At 43.9% G+C, this 16,299-nt stretch overlaps 1 protein-coding gene across 1 annotated transcript in view; it reads left to right on the top strand.

Annotated features, from left to right (window-relative positions):
• The window catches only part of LOC115458911 (zinc finger protein 709-like), a 99,187-nt gene extending 83,972 nt beyond the window's left edge, over positions 1-15,215 (top strand). Inside the window, exons 5-8 of the mRNA XM_030188757.1 lie at positions 4,253-5,171; positions 5,269-5,933; positions 6,165-7,416; positions 15,194-15,215. Of these exons, the coding sequence (XP_030044617.1) occupies positions 4,253-5,171; positions 5,269-5,933; positions 6,165-7,416; positions 15,194-15,215 (2,858 nt within the window). The remainder of the gene's footprint in view (positions 1-4,252; positions 5,172-5,268; positions 5,934-6,164; positions 7,417-15,193) is intronic.
• Positions 15,216-16,299: the final 1,084 nt, after the last annotated feature.

Genomic DNA, 16,299 nt, shown 5'->3' with positions numbered 1-16,299 from the left:
ATATCAAAAGATCATCGGCAAACAAGGAGAGTCTATGTTCCTTATCTCCTATTATAAGTCCTTTAATTTCCCTACCACCAAGGCAAGCAACGAGCGACACTGCTTCTGCTATCATAGGTATCCACTCTTGATGAGCCTTCCAAAAGATAACATAACTGTGACAAAACTCTGGGTTTCTAAGCCTGAAAACTGTATTATTTCATGAAATGTTTTCTACTGGTTGGCCAGCAGATGGCTCTTGTTTTGAGTTTTAAAGCTGTAGCAGAAAAAAAGGCTTTGTCTTTTCCAGTTTAAGCTTATGGAAAGGCAATCTGCAATCATTGGCCAGATACTTTCAAAGTTGATGCCCTGGGGCTCTGATTAGCCCTGGACTTCAAACTAGACAGGAGGTACTGGATTTTTCTTTATTCTCAAGGTGGGGGGTAAGAAGGAGGAACATCTGTGTCCTGAGATCCTGTCCAATTCTTGTGAACAGTTAAGTTCCTGAACTCCCCAGGTGCTACCCACGTAGTAACAAGTGTTAAATAGTTTTATATATATATATATATATAACTTTATTTATTCAAAAGAAGATTGTGGTTAACAACAGTCAACTGTAACATGTTCCAACATTTTCTTTTTGTTATAACATCCACTAGATTCTTTGACTTACTACCCATAACCCTCCCCTTCCCCTAAACCCCCCCTCCCACCCTTCCCTTCCCTACCCTACTCGTGTGGACTTTACCCATTCGGAATCCGACTGCGGGCTGTCAGTGTCAAGATATCCCAGAAGGGAGACCAGCATTGAAACAAGCGGTCTCCCCTCTGCGAGGCCAGATCTTCTACATCTTTACGTTCCACTGCACTCAGGGAGACCATCAGAGACCACCACGTCTGCAGCGCAGGCTGTTCTGCTAACAACCAAACAGATAGTACAGTCTTTTTCCCCATAATGGATGCTCGCCGAAGAAACGCGAGTTTCCCCTCCTTTGACGACCCATCACCTGATAAACATCAAACAAAAGCATGGGAGTGGGACGCCACTCGATCCCCCAGAACCTAGACACAAAGGCACATATTGAGTTCCAGAAGGTTCGCACCGGGGGGCATGGCCAAAACATGTGGCCCAAATGCGCCCCTTGTCCCGAACACTTTGGACAGTCGTCTTGGGGTCTCAAGGTAGTCCTGAAGGCTCTGTGCGGAGAAATATACAGACGCATAATAAATTTATATTGTAGTTCTCGTAGATTCGCACTCCCAAACGTTCTGTAACAAGTAGTTATGCATGCCTGCAATGACTTTTCCTGGACTCTACACCCTAATTCCCCAGCCCAAGACTGCGCCAAGGTTCCATAGTGCACCACAGGGGACGCTTCTCTAGTTTGGTTATGAAAATGTTTTAGGGGAACCAGAAGCTGCGCCTCCAGGTCATAGAGCTCTGTTAATTGTTTCCGTCTCTTAGAGGTCAAAGAGTCCCCCGGCAAGGGTGCAATATAATGACACAATTGCAGGTAGGACAAAAAAGCCCAGGTGGACAAGTATCCGCCCGCACACAACTCCTGTAAAGATTTACAAGTGCCCTCCTTCTTCAGGACTTGGAAAAGGAAAATGGTCCCCCCCTCTCTCCACTCCCGGAAAACCACTGTGGACGTACCCACCGGAAAATCAGCATTGCCCCTTTTGGCAATAGCGGGGGCACCGGGACGTCAAACCCATGTAGTTTGCAAATCCAGTGCCATGCTCTCCGTAAAGGTAAGAAAAGAGGAGCAAAACCCGGCTTCGTGGGGGCACGCCCAGCCGGTGCATGCAACCAATAGCTAAAATGGAAGGAACTCAGCACCCTAGACTCTGTATCAGGAAAAGGAAAAATGAGGTACTCCGGAACCAATCACTAATGTGTCTCATACAACCCGCAACAGAAAACTTCTTAATACTATCTGCTCCCAGGCCCCCCTTATCCATCGGGAGATAAGTCTGTGAGAAAGGGACACGAGATCTCTTCCCATTCCAAAAGAACTTTACTAACAGGCGATGCAATGCCAGTTCATCCCTTCTCAAGTTAAAAAGTGACAATACCTGGACTATGTAGAACCATTTGGGGACTAGGGTCATATTATATAGCGCGATTCTTCCCCACAGGGACACCGGGAGGTGTTGCCACATCTCCAAAGAAAGTTTAGTCGAAGACCACAACGGTGCTAGGTTAATGTTATAGAGCTGTGTCAAGACTGTCGGAACCCGGATGCCTAAGTAATGTAGATAGCCAGAGGCCCACTTTAACGGGAAGGGCCCCTCCCATGTTGTCTGTACTGAGAGGGGAACCGGCAGAGCTTCAGATTTTTGCAAATTCAGCCGAAAGCCAGAGTAATATCTGAATTCCTGCGACCAGGGAGCTCTGGGGGTGTGTTAAAGCCAGCAAGATATCGTCTGCGTAAGCCAAGGCCTTGACGGTGAGCTGGGGCAGTGCCACACCAGCAATCGTCGGGTCTCCCCTAATGTCACAGAGGAGAGGTTCCAGATATAGTAGAAACAGGAGGGGGAACAAAGGGCATCCTTGTCTGGTTCCCCTGCGTACCCGAAAACTAGGAGATTGTGACCCATTCACCAACACTCGGGCTACCGGATCTGCATAAAGTATTCTCACCGCCTGCAAGGACCATCCAGAGAATCCCACAAAGCGTAGCACTACGAAAAGATAGTCCCAGCTCACCCAGTCGAAAGCCTTCTCTGCATCCAGTCCCACCAGCAGCAGTGGCTGTTGAGAAGCCTTCGCCTTGCTCACTGCAAGCAGCGCTCTACGAACATTCAGACCTGGGTGTCATCCCCTGACAAAGCCTACCTGATGGTCTCCCACCAGGGTAGGAATATGAGTGGCTAGTCTGTCCGCCAAGATTCGGGCTAGGATTTTCACGTCTACGTTGAGGAGGAAGATCGGGCGGTAGGACCCCAGTAAATCCGGGGGTTTACCTGGCTTAGGAAACCAGAACAATGAGCGCCTCGTTCGCTCTAGCAGGCAGCTCACCGCCCAACATCGCCTCCTCAAAGAAAAGAGTGAGCGGTACAATTATTTTATGCACCAAAATCTTATAATACTCTGAGGAAAAGCCATCCAGGCCCAGGGCGGTGCCCATTGATAAAGATTTAATGGTCTGTTGAACTTCCTGAGCACAGACAGGAGAACTCAGCCGCGCGCTAGCTGCAGGTGAGAGAGGGTTGGCACACCCGTGGCTCTCAGATGTACGGTTAATGAGGGACCACTCTGCTGTTGTTAGATAGTTTTAATGTTTGGGTTGTTTTGGTGGTTATCTGTTATTGCTTGCTGTACTTTTTCATCTGGTTTTTCAAACATTCACTGTTCATTTTCATGATAATAAACCAATAGTTTATTAGTTCTGCCGTCCTGTACTGACTAAGAATCCTGGTTTGTGTTTTTGGGTTTGCTTTCTAGAAACTGTGGAACTCCTGGAGTGTGGCCCCCAGTGTCCTAGAAATTACCAGAGAATAATCTGAGAGTGGGAGACTAGCTCAGAGGCAAGCAGGACACAGTCGGTGGGAGGAGGGTTCTAGTATAGAGCACATGCCCAGGTGCAGGCGGTCCTGAGCAATGTTGGAGACAGACCCTCCAGGTGGCCACAGGGTTAACCTCAGGCGGGCGCTAGGCGTTTGGTGACAATAACACTTTGTTTTTATAGTCCGCAATACCTCGCAGTTCTGTGTGGGTTACGTACAACGAGACTAGACAAACCAGAAATTACAGCATATTATCATGAATGAAAACTAATATGTTCATTTCCTTCCATAATTCTGAAACAAATCTGTTTTGAGCTTGATGCCTGAACTATCCAGGAAGAAATTTCCTTGTCTATTTTAGCAGTTTGATACGAAAGCAAAGAGTCTATACACCTCTTTTGTATTTCACCCTTCATAGATGGAAAGTACTCTTCTACCATCAGCTGCTTGCCTTCCAGTAATAAATCCTACCTGATCAGTGACATAGAGGCAAAAAACACATCCTCACTGGGATGTATCCTATCCAGCTCTGTAGCTTTTTCCACTTTCAGGTTTTCGAGCCCCCCCCCCCCCCCCCCCCCCCCGGGCTCTCCTGACAATGCTCCATCTTTTCTTCCTCTCCCGGTTCTACCTCTAGCCCAGGTGCTCCAGTGAATTTTGTGGGGTAGGAGCACATTCTCCTCGTTCCTGCCCACCTTAAGTATATCCTTTTCCATAGCTGTAAAATGAATGATCATACTCTTTCTATTTTATCCAACAGATGATGGATTTGGGAATGAGAGTGAAAGAGTGAGAATGTGTGATGAGCAGCAGAAAGAGGAATGGAAACACAAAGACTCCTCCAGAGACAGCACAGATCCTTCAGCAGACTGTGAAGGAGGTATCGGTAGCATAATACCAACTGGTGAGAAAGCAGCAGTTCAGAAAGGAGAAAGATTTGAAAGACAAAAGAGAAACTGTAGCTTTTTCCCAACACTTGAACAACCTGGAAGACTCAACGGTGAGAGAGATTTTAAAAGGGCTGATGTTTGGGAAACCTTTACTACCGACTCCAATTTTATTGAGCACCACATAAGTGGGCTTAGGACTGAAGTTCATGACTGTCAAGGTATGCATAAAACTAACCCATCTGGATACTGTGAAAAACCATTTCAATGTTCTGAATGTGATAAATGTTACGCAAGCAAGGCGAACTTGGAAACCCACCATATGACTCATACAGGAGAGAAACCATTTCAATGTTCAGAATGTGAGAAATGGTTCTCAACCAGGACTTGGCTGAAAAACCACATAAGGATTCATACAGGAGAGAAACCGTTTCAATGTTCAGAATGTGATAAATCCTTTACCAGTAAAAGTAATCTGAAACGGCATGGAAGAACTCATACAAGAGAGAAACCATTTCAATGTTCAGAATGTGAGAAATGGTTCTCAACCAAGGCTGAGCTAAAACGTCATGAAAGAACTCATACAGGAGAGAAACCGTTTCAATGTTCAGAATGTGAGAAATGGTTCTCAACCAGGACTTGGCTGAAAAACCACATAAGGATTCATACAGGAGAGAAACCGTTTCAATGTTCAGAATGTGATAAATCCTTTACCTGTAAAAGTAATCTGAAACAGCATGGAAGAACTCATACAGGAGAGAAACCGTTTCAATGTTCAGAATGTGAGAAATGGTGCTCAACCAAGGCTGAGCTAAAACTTCATGAAAGAACTCATACAGGAGAGAAACCGTTTCAATGTTCAGAATGTGATAAATCCTTTACCTGTAAGTCATCTGAAACAGCATGAAAGAACTCATACAGGAGAGAAACCGTTTCAATGTTCAGAATGTGATAAATCCTTTACCTGTAAAAGTCATCTGAAACAGCATGAAAGAACTCATACAGGAGAGAAACCGTTTCAATGTTCAGAATGTGAGAAATGGTTCTCAACCAGGGCTTGGCTGAAAAACCACATAAGGATTCATACAGGAGATAAACCGTTTCAATGTTCAGAATGTGAGAAATGGTTCTCAACCAAGGCTGAGCTAAAACTTCATGGAAGAAATCATACAGGAGAGAAACCGTTTCAATGTTCAGAATGTGATAAATCCTTTACCAGTAAAAGTAGTCTGAAACAGCATGGAAGAACTCATACAGGAGAGAAACCGTTTCAATGTTCAGAATGTGAGAAATTGTTCTCAACCAAGGCTGAACTAAAACTTCATGAAATAACTCATACAGGAGAAAAACCATTTCAGTGTTCAGATTGTGAGAAATGGTTCTCAACCAAGGGTAAGGTAAAACGTCATGAAAGAACTCATACAGGAGAGAAACCATTTCAATGTTCAGATTGTGAGAAATGGTTCTCAACCAAGGCTGAGCTAAAACTTCATGAAAGAATTCATACAGGAGAGAAACCGTTTCAATGTTCAGAATGTGATAAATACTTTTCCCGTAAAAGTAATCTGAAACAGCATGGAAGAACTCATACAAGAGAGAAACCATTTCAATGTTCAGAATGTGATAAATCCTTTACCTGTAAAAGTCATCTGAAACAGCATGGAAGAACTCATACAAGAGAGAAACCATTTCAATGTTCAGAATGTGATAAATCCTTTACCTGTACAAGTAATCTGAAACGGCATGGAAGAACTCATACAGGAGAGAAACCATTTCAATGTTCAGAAAGTGAGAAATGGTTCTCAACCAAGGCTGAGCTAAAAGGTCATGAAAGAACTCATACAGGAGAGAAACCGTTTCAATGTTCAGAATGTGAGAAATGGTTCTCAACCAGGACTTGGCTGAAAAACCACATAAGGATTCATACAGGAGAGAAACCGTTTCAATGTTCAGAATGTGATAAATCCTTTACCTGTAAAAGTAATCTGAAACAGCATGGAAGAACTCATACAGGAGAGAAACCGTTTCAATGTTCAGAATGTAAGAAATGGTTCTCAACCAAGGCTGAGCTAAAACTTCATGAAAGAACTCATACAGGAGAGAAACCGTTTCAATGTTCAGAATGTGATAAATCCTTTACCTGTAAAAGTCATCTGAAACAGCATGAAAGAACTCATACAGGAGAGAAACCGTTTCAATGTTCAGAATGTGAGAAATGGTTCTCAACCAGGGCTTGGCTGAAAAACCACATAAGGATTCATACAGGAGATAAACCGTTTCAATGTTCAGAATGTGAGAAATGGTTCTCAACCAAGGCTGAGCTAAAACTTCATGGAAGAAATCATACAGGAGAGAAACCGTTTCAATGTTCAGAATGTGATAAATCCTTTACCAGTAAAAGTAGTCTGAAACAGCATGGAAGAACTCATACAGGAGAGAAACCGTTTCAATGTTCAGAATGTGAGAAATTGTTCTCAACCAAGGCTGAACTAAAACTTCATGAAATAACTCATACAGGAGAAAAACCATTTCAGTGTTCAGATTGTGAGAAATGGTTCTCAACCAAGGGTAAGGTAAAACGTCATGAAAGAACTCATACAGGAGAGAAACCATTTCAATGTTCAGATTGTGAGAAATGGTTCTCAACCAAGGCTGAGCTAAAACTTCATGAAAGAATTCATACAGGAGAGAAACCATTTCAATGTTCAGAATGTGATAAATCCTTTTCCCGTAAAAGTAATCTGAAACAGCATGGAAGAACTCATACAAGAGAGAAACCATTTCAATGTTCAGAATGTGAGAAATGGTTCTCAACCAAGACTGAGCTAAAACTTCATGAAAGAACTCATACAGGAGAGAAACTGTTTCAGTGTTCAGAATGTGATAAATCCTTTATCTGTAAAAGTCATCTGAAACAGCATGGAAGAACTCATACAGGAGAGAAACCATTTCAATGTTCAGAATGTGAGAAATGGTTCTCAACCAGGTCTGGGCTGAACAATCACAAAAGGATTCATACAGGAGAGAAACCATTTCAGTGTTCAGATTGTGAGAAATGGTTCTCAACCAAGGGTAAGGTAAAACGTCATGAAAGAACTCATACAGGAGAGAAACCATTTCAATGTTCAGAATGTGATAAATGGTTCGGAACCAAGGTAAACCTGGAATGCCACAAAACGATTCATACAGGAGAGAAACCATACGTGTTCCTAATGTGATAAATGTTTCAGAAGGAAGGCCAAGAAGAAAGTTCACGAAAACTCATACGGAAGAAAAAAAACATTTAAATATTAAGTATGTGATAAGTGTTTTAATAAGAAGGTCCAATTGAAATAGCACAAAAGGACTCAAATGGGAGGGAAACCATTTAAATGTTTAGAAGGTGATAAATGTTTCAGAGGGAAGAACTATCTGACTGGGCTTGCAATAAATCAATATTCAAGATGTTATACATGTTTCAAAAGCAAGGGGTTACTGTCAGATAGGAAGGTCAGAGCAGGCCAATGGCCTGGACAAACAACTAGGAATATCTGAAAAGAGGGATTGCGTAGGCCTGTCACATAGTTTAAGGCATTAAGACATGCCTAAGAACAAGGACGGGGACCAGTATGTATGAACTGTGTGGCAGTTCAGTAGAGAGTGTACAGGAGTTCATTGCACTTTAAGTATTGTAAAAATGGTAACATTATAAGCTCTTCTAGACAGGGAGTTACATATATGAATTATATTAGCTTTACTTATATAAATTACATTAAGGTAAGCCTGTATGGAGATATGTACTTTAACATTTATTCTGTTCATTATTACCACTGCGTCTAAGCTTGTATTCTAAGCAGATAAGGAAAGTACCAGGAGCAAACTGTCTCTGCATTGTTAAGAATTTAGAGAAAGAACTGTAGCTGGACATGACATAGAAACAGAAGATGGGAAAGATGGTTATGGAATATGGGAGGGATGGAAACTAAGTGGAAAAGACAGATAAGCAAATGAGAAGAAGAGGACAGATAGACAGTGGCGTACCGAGGGCGGGGCGGTGGGAGCGGACCGCCCCGGGTGCAGCTCGTGAGGGGGTGCTGCCTTGGACGTCTTCCTCTCCCCCCCCCCCCCGACTGGTGCAGTGCTGCCATCTTTACCCCTCCCCCCCTGGTGCGGTGCTGTATGGGTGTCCTTCCCCCACCCCCATCCCCCAACTAGTGCGGTATCGCTCTCCCCCTCCGCTCCTGCACGTCTTTCAACTTCGAGGCTTCTGGCAACAGCATCACCAATGTAAGTGCTACCTGCCTGCCCCGGAAGCACCCTCTGTACAACTTCCCGCATAGCCCCCCTCCTGATCTTTCTCTTTCATGTTTCAGTAGCTGCTTGCACTCTGCCCTTGATTTTTGTCTGCTGGTTGAAGTAAGAAAAATAAAGAATCTTGCTGAATTTGACAGCTGGTTGTGTGAGAATTTTTTGGGTAAGACGTCCCCATCGCAGAGGTGGTGTGAAGGGGTTAAACCTCACAGTGAGTGTATGGTGGGCTGGTAAGGGAGGCCGATATGCAAATGGCATATAGTGAATCATACAAAAGAGAAACCATTTAAATGTTCCTGAATGTCATACTGAGCTGCAACGACATGAAATGACTTATACAATAAACCAGTTCAATATTCTAAATGTTTTATTATTATTTATTATTTGTTGCATTTGTATCCCACATTTTCCTACCTATTTGCAGGCTCAATGTGGCTTACAGAGATTTGTTATGACACAGTCATTACATGATAATAGATACAGTTGGTAGTTTGTAGATTAAGTGAGGTCAGAGAGAAGAGGGAAGGAAGGTGTTAGGCAGGATAGTACCGAAGGTGGACTTTAGTAACTGGGTGGGTTGGTGAGGTATTTTGTAAGGCTATGGGTTCTCTTTGTAGGCCCTGTTGAAGAGGTATGTCTTCAAAGATTTGCGGAAGTTGGTTATTTCTTCAGTAGCTTTCAGGGCTGTGGGTAATGCATTCCACAACTGTGTACTCATGTAGGAAAAGGTAGTGGCGTGTATCAGCTTGTATTTTAGTCCTTTACAGCTGGGGAAGCGCAGATTGAGAAATTTGCGAGATGATCTTATGGCGTTTTACAAGCTGCAATGGCCTATAGCAGTGATGGCGAACCTTTCAGAGACCGAGTGCCCAAACAGCAACCCAAAATCTAATTATTTATCGCAAAGTGCCGGTACTCATTATGGGTGGGGTCACCACATATGACTCCACCCCTATGATAGCCACACCCCTTACACCAGCCATGGCGCATATAAACAGACATCATTGAAATATTATACTAGTATAGGAGAAAAATAACATGATTTTCTTTCATTATAAATCATTTCCGTAAGCTGTTACAGCTCCAGTATACCCAGTGCAAAATAAGACAGCAGATGTAAATTCTCAAATTGGACATATTCCAAACACTAAAATGAAAATAAAATGATTTTTTCTATCTTTGTTGTCTGGTGATTTTGTTTTTCTATCCATATTGGTCCTAGTCACTGATTCTGCTGCTCTCTATCTGTTCTCTTAACTTTGTTTCCAGGGCTTCCTTTCCATTTATTTCTTTACTTTCCTCCTTTCTTCTTCATTTCTTGCCCTCCATCCATGTCCAGCAACCCTCCTCTCCCCTCCAGCCACAAATGTCCAGCCACACTCCTCTCCCCTCCAGCCACCCATGTCCAGCCACCCTCCTCTCCCCCCTGCCCTCCCATCCAGCCACCCTCCTCCCCCCCTGCCCTCCCTCCCAGCACCAGGCAGGCCTCCCTCCCACCCAGCACCAGGCCTCCCTCCCACCCAGCATAGGCGGGACCAGAGCTTGAGAGACAGAAGGGAAGGCCGAAGGCACGCCGAGCAAAGAACACGCTTTTCACTGCCGCTGCCGACGCCACCTTAACCCCGAGGTACGCCTGGGAGGGAGGGAGGGCAGGCAGGCGGCCTGGTGCTTGGTGGGAGGAAGGGAGGCCAGCCTGGTGCTCGGAGGGAGAGTGGGTAGACCAGCGACTGCACGCATGCCAAGGGAGAGGGCTCTGCGTGCCCTCTCTGGCACTCGTGCAATGGGTTCGCCATCACTGGCCTATAGGGTCTCACTGGAGAGAAAAATGGTTTAAAAGAAATGTATAAAGGGACTATTTTACTGAAGTGCAGAAAGCCTATTGCAGGCTCGCTGCGTGGCAATTCGGAAGTACCGCTGGTCTGTAAGGTGTGTTAAGCCACTGATCTGCAGAGCTTCTACCGCTCCTGAGGTCTTTTTCCTCCATTACCACAGATAAAGTGTGTTGATTCGGGTGCATATGTATTTTGATTTGTAATGTTCAAAGTAGGGTAATAATTAAGGTGTTTCTCACTCCGGTTTGTGTTTGGTTATTCCTAGTTTTTTTTTTTTGTGGGGACTTTTCATCACCTTGTTGTGTAATTGTCACATGTGACATAAACCATTGAAATGTTCTAAATATGAAAACTCTTTCAAAAGAAAAGCTGAACGGAAATGACATGATCTTACTCAGACAGCATTTGGAGGCAGCCACAGGGAAGGTTTTTATTCTTATTTGTAATTTTACCATACAAAGTAGAGAAATATCCAAGAATAATTCAAAAATTAAAAAAATAATAATAAAGGAAAAGATACATAGGCTTAGTCCACATCTAGGAAAGTGCAGTAGGCTAACGAGGAAGCTGGAGACTCAAGAGGGAAATGGAAACACTGGAAAGCAGAGCAGGTGATGCAAATATATTCCTCTATCACTCCGAAACCTCAAAAACCATTACATTTCAGGAACTGATTAGCAACAAATGGCTAGAAAGGTAAGGAGGGGTGACACTAAAAGATACTGCAAACCGCTATGTAGATAATGATGAAGAAAAGGCAAATTTGCTAAATAGATACTTTTGTTCTGTTTTTACTGAAGAAAATCCGGGAGAAGGACCGCGATGGACTGGTAAAAGTTCATTTGAGAATGGAGTGGATATAGCACCGTTCACGGAAGAGAGTGTGTATCAACAACTAGAGAAACTAAAGGTGGACAAAGCCATGGGACCGGATGGGATCCACCCCAGGATATTGAGGGAGCTCAGAGAGGTTCTGGCGGGTCCTCTTAAAGATTTGTTTAATAAATCCTTGGAGACGGGCGAGGTTCCGTAGGAGTGGAGAACAGCGGATATGGTCCCTCTTCACAAAAGTGGTGATAGGGAAGAAGCTGGAAACTACAGGCCGGTAAGGCTCACTTCGATGATTGGAAAAGTAATGGAAACGATGCTGAAGGAAAGGATAGTGAATTTCCTGGAAGAAAATGAGTTGCAAGATCCGAGACAACATGGTTTTACCAAAGGGAAATCATGCCAAACGAATCTCATTGAATTCTTTGATTGGGTGACTGGAGAATTGAACCGTGGACGTGCCATAGACGTAATCTTCTTAGATTTCAGCAAGGCTTTTGACACGGTTCCCCACAGGAGGCTCTTAAATAAACTGGATGGGCTGAAGATAGGACCCAAAGTGGTGAACTGGATTAGGAACTGGTTGACGGACAGGCGCCAGAGGGTGGTGGTGAATGGAGTTCGCTCGGAGGAGGGAAAGGTGAGTAGTGGAGTGCCTCAGGGATCGGTGCTGGGGCCGATTCTGTTCAATATATTTGTGAGTGACATTGCCGAAGGGTTAGAAGGTAAAGTTTGCCTATTTGCGGATGATACTAAGATTTGTAACACAGTGGACACCCCGGAGGGAGTGGAAAACATGAAAAAGGATCTGAAAAAGCTAGAAGAATGGTCTAAGGTTTGGCAATTAAAATTCAATGCGAAGAAATGCAAAGTGATGCACTTAGGGAGTAGAAATCCAAGAGAGGCGTATGTGTTAGGCGGTGAGAGTCTGCTAGGTACGGATGGGGAAAGGGATCTTGGGGTGATAGTATCTGAGGATCTGAAGGCGACGAAACAGTGTGACAAGGCAGTGGCCGTAGCTAGAAGGTTACTAGGCTGTATAGAGAGAGGTGTGACCAGCAGAAGAAAAGAGGTGTTGATGCCCCTGTACAAGTCATTGGTGAGGCCCCACCTGGAGTATTATGTTCAGTTTTGGAGGCCGTATCTTGCTAAGGATGTAAAAAGAATTGAAGCGGTGCAAAGAAAAGCTACGAGGATGGTATGGGATTTGCGTTACAAGACGTATGAGAGACTTGCGGACCCGAACATGTATACCCTGGAGGAAAGAAGGAACAGGAGTGATATGATACAGACGTTCAAATATTTGAAAGGTATTAATCCGCAAACAAACCTTTTCCGGAGATGGGAAGGCAGTAGAACGAGAGGGCATGAAATGAGATTGAAGGGGGGCAGACTCAAGAAGAATGTCAGGAAGTATTTTTTCACGGAGAGGGTGGTGGATGCTTGGAATGCCCTCCCGCGGGAGGTGGTGGAGATGAAAACGGTAATGGAATTCAAACATGCGTGGGATAAACATAAAGGAATCCTGTGCAGAAGAAAGGGATCCTCAGGAGCTTAGCCTAGAATGGGTGGCAGAGCTGGTGGTTGGGAGGCGGAACTAGAGTGGGCAGACTTATACGGTCTGTGCCGGGGCTGGTGGTTGGGCGGCGGGGATAGTGCTGGGCAGACTTATACGGTCTGTGCCAGAGCTGGTGGTTGGGAGGCGGGGTTGGTGGTTGGGAGGCGGGGATATTGCTGGGCAGACTTATACGGTCTGTGCCAGAGCTGGTGGTTGGGAGGCGGGGTTGGTGGTTGGGAGGCGGGGATATTGCTGGGCAGACTTATACGGCCTGTGCCAGAGCTGGTGGTGGGTGGCAGGGATAGCGCTGGGCAGACTTATACGGTCTGTGCCAGAGCTGGTGGTTGGGAGGCGGGGTTGGTGGTTGGGAGGCGGGGATAGTGCTGGGCAGACTTATACGGCCTGTGCCAGAGCTGGTGGTTGGGAGGCGGGGTTGGTGGTTGGGAGGCGGGGATAGGGCTGGCCAGACTTATACGGTCTGTGCACTGAAGAGGACAGTACAAATAAAAAAAGTAGCACATATGAATTTATCTTCTTGGGCAGACTGGATGGACCGTGCAGGTCTTTTTCTGCCGTCATCTACTATGTTACTATGTAAGTACCGGTTTATCAGAAAGAAACAATTCCCCAAAAGGCATTTACGGGGAAATTTAAGGAAAAAAGTTGCTCCCACAGCCAAAACTTTACTTTGTGGGAACTGCTTTCTACATAATTGCTTCTGCCTGGAGACATCAGGAAACAAATAAATTTTGGTGACCACATAAAGGTACATTTTTTTTGAGAAATATAAGAATATTGGGGGGGGGGGGGGGGGGGGTTCAATTTTAGAGGAAAATTTAACCAGAAGAGTAGCTCTTTTTTGCTATCAAATCCTGTGAGGACTCCAAAAATTGAGATAAATCAGGACTAGACATTACTTGGTCCATTTCACCCTCTCCTCTTATCTGGATTGAGCTTCTTTGAACATAAAATATACCCTCGACAGTTAGAACAGCTGCATGATGATACCCAACAAAACCCTAACCCTAACCTCTACACCTCTACCCAGGAAAGCTAGACTGCCCCAACTTGACATTTCGTTCTTTAGATTGTAAGCTCCTTTGAGCAGGGACCGTCCTTTATTTTGTACAGCGCTGCGTAACCCTAGTAGCGCTCTAGAAATGTTAAGTAGTAGTAGTAGTACATTTTCAGAAGCTGTAAAGGAGCCAGATAATGTCACTAGAAAATTTCAGGGTCCTAAGGGGCCCCTTTTACTAAGCTGCAGTAAAAGGGGGCCTGCACTAGCGTCAGTGCATATTTTTTATGCTTGCAGAGTCCCTCATTTTACCGTAGCCCCTAAACGAAATGGCCGTGCAATAAGGATTTAGGTGGCAGTAAGGGTTCCGTCACTAAGTCAGCGGTAACCCCCTGCGGAAATATTTTTCCAATATTTCTGCTAGCGCTGGAAATGCTGCGCCTTCACGGTGGAACTGCCACCGGTGGTAATTCCAGATTGCTGCATGGCAACCCTTTAGTTAACAGGACCCCTGAGATTTTATTTTCCAGAGCTTCCAGGTGTGAATGAATCGGCCAACTGTCCTTAACAGCAGAAACTGCAGTGGATTGCAAGGTAACAACAGTTTGTTCAGTCTTTCGAAATGCTGTTTCAACTTTTATAAGTCTCTGATCCATCTCTTTCGTTTTAACCAAACATTCTTGAGAGAATTTACACAATGAAGGCGTAGTTCCTTGTATCGCTTGTTCAATCCTCTTTACAACTTGCCAACTATCTTGAAGCTAAACCACTCCTATCTTAGTAGAGAATTGCACAGAGACAAAGTTTGTCCCCGTCCCGTACCCGTGGGCTCTGTTCTCATCTGTAGAAGCCTCGAACACATATGATTTTATATTTAAATCTTTTTATTAAAGTATAAAAAGGAACAAGATGCTGTGCAACTGTTGTTTATAAATCACCAATAGAAAACAATAAGAAAAACAAGCAACTTGTCTTCTCAGAAGATGTGCTGGTAGCAGGATGTACAGGATCCCCCATGCAAATTTTGCTAGTTGTGGCCAGCATGTTTGCTTATTTTTCCAAAAAATCAAAATATTGTTGTCTGCATCACTCAAATATGAATAACATTCCAGGTCATTAAGAGGCTTCAAAGTAGAAAATGACACAGGGGCAAAGTTTGTCCCTGACCCCAGGGGCTCTGTCCCCATCCTTGCCCCTTCCCCGTGAGGTTTACTGGCCTGTAGTTTCCAGCATCTTCTCTGTCGCCACTTTCGTGAAGAGGGCTCACAGCTGTTCTTCTCCAATCCCACAGGGGACATGGGGTGGCAGAATAGACAGAAGCTATGTTCTTTCCAAGAAGAAAGTCTTTATTTCTTACCAATAACAAAGCAATTATGCAATAACAAATAGCAATTTGTTATGAGAGGGAGAGAAAAGCCACTGCTGTAAAGATTTACTCACTGTCGGTCATCCCAGCCTCTGACTAAATATAATGCAACCGTGGCTTATATACTTTCTGTACAATGGAAATTCCCTCCCAAATCATACAGTTTGCAATTTCAGCTAATTTCTGTCTTACTTCATTGTTTACATATAATGAAACACACTATCTGAATGTTATAGAACACAGAACATGATATTTAAATGTTTGTGGAACACAGCAAGTCCAAGGTTTCTTGTAGTCGTCACTTTGCTACAGGAATCTCTCCAGGACCCAGGTCTTATCATTGTTTTGTCTGGTAACCTCAACACATCTTCACTTTCAAACTGTGTATTCATTTTTGTGTCCTTGTGATGTAGAGTTAGTGGCACCACTCTGTCAGGGAGGGGTAAAAGTGCTCCTTGCTGGATCATCATGACCTCAAATTCACAGCTTTCAGCAAAAAGTACAGAAAATGCAGTTCTCAGGCATTTTTAAGTTTGAGCTTTTAGCTATGCATTTCATGGGTCATAACTGACCTGTCAGTGCACAGAAAAGTGCAAATCAATTCATTCCCCTCTTGATGATTGAGAAATCATCACCTGTACAGATAATAATTGTGATTCCGCAGAGTGCCCATTCGATGTCCATTGATGAAGGGTACAATAGTTGGAAAAGGAAGGAACCCAAACTAAACCTTTCCATGCCTGGGGAGCTGAAATAAGCTCTAGAAGGAGAAACTCATGTAACCAATAAGCGGCTAAACCAGAAAAATGTTAAAGATAAAATTAAACATTACATTCAATTGTACTATTAGAAAGAAGTTTGAAGACAAGCCCACGAGCACAGGGAATAAAGCAACAGACAATTAAAGCAAAAACTAAAATGACAACCAAAATGGAGGTAAAAATAGACATAAGAAAGATTTTCTAGTTACCAAAGATTGTATCCCACCAGGATGTCCAGCTAGTATCAATACCTGAATTGGTAGCTAATTC

The sequence above is a fragment of the Microcaecilia unicolor genome, unplaced genomic scaffold, assembly GCF_901765095.1.
Source record: "Microcaecilia unicolor unplaced genomic scaffold, aMicUni1.1, whole genome shotgun sequence".
Classification (NCBI taxonomy): Eukaryota; Metazoa; Chordata; class Amphibia; order Gymnophiona; family Siphonopidae; genus Microcaecilia; species Microcaecilia unicolor.
This window is presented reverse-complemented; position numbering and strand designations above follow the sequence as displayed.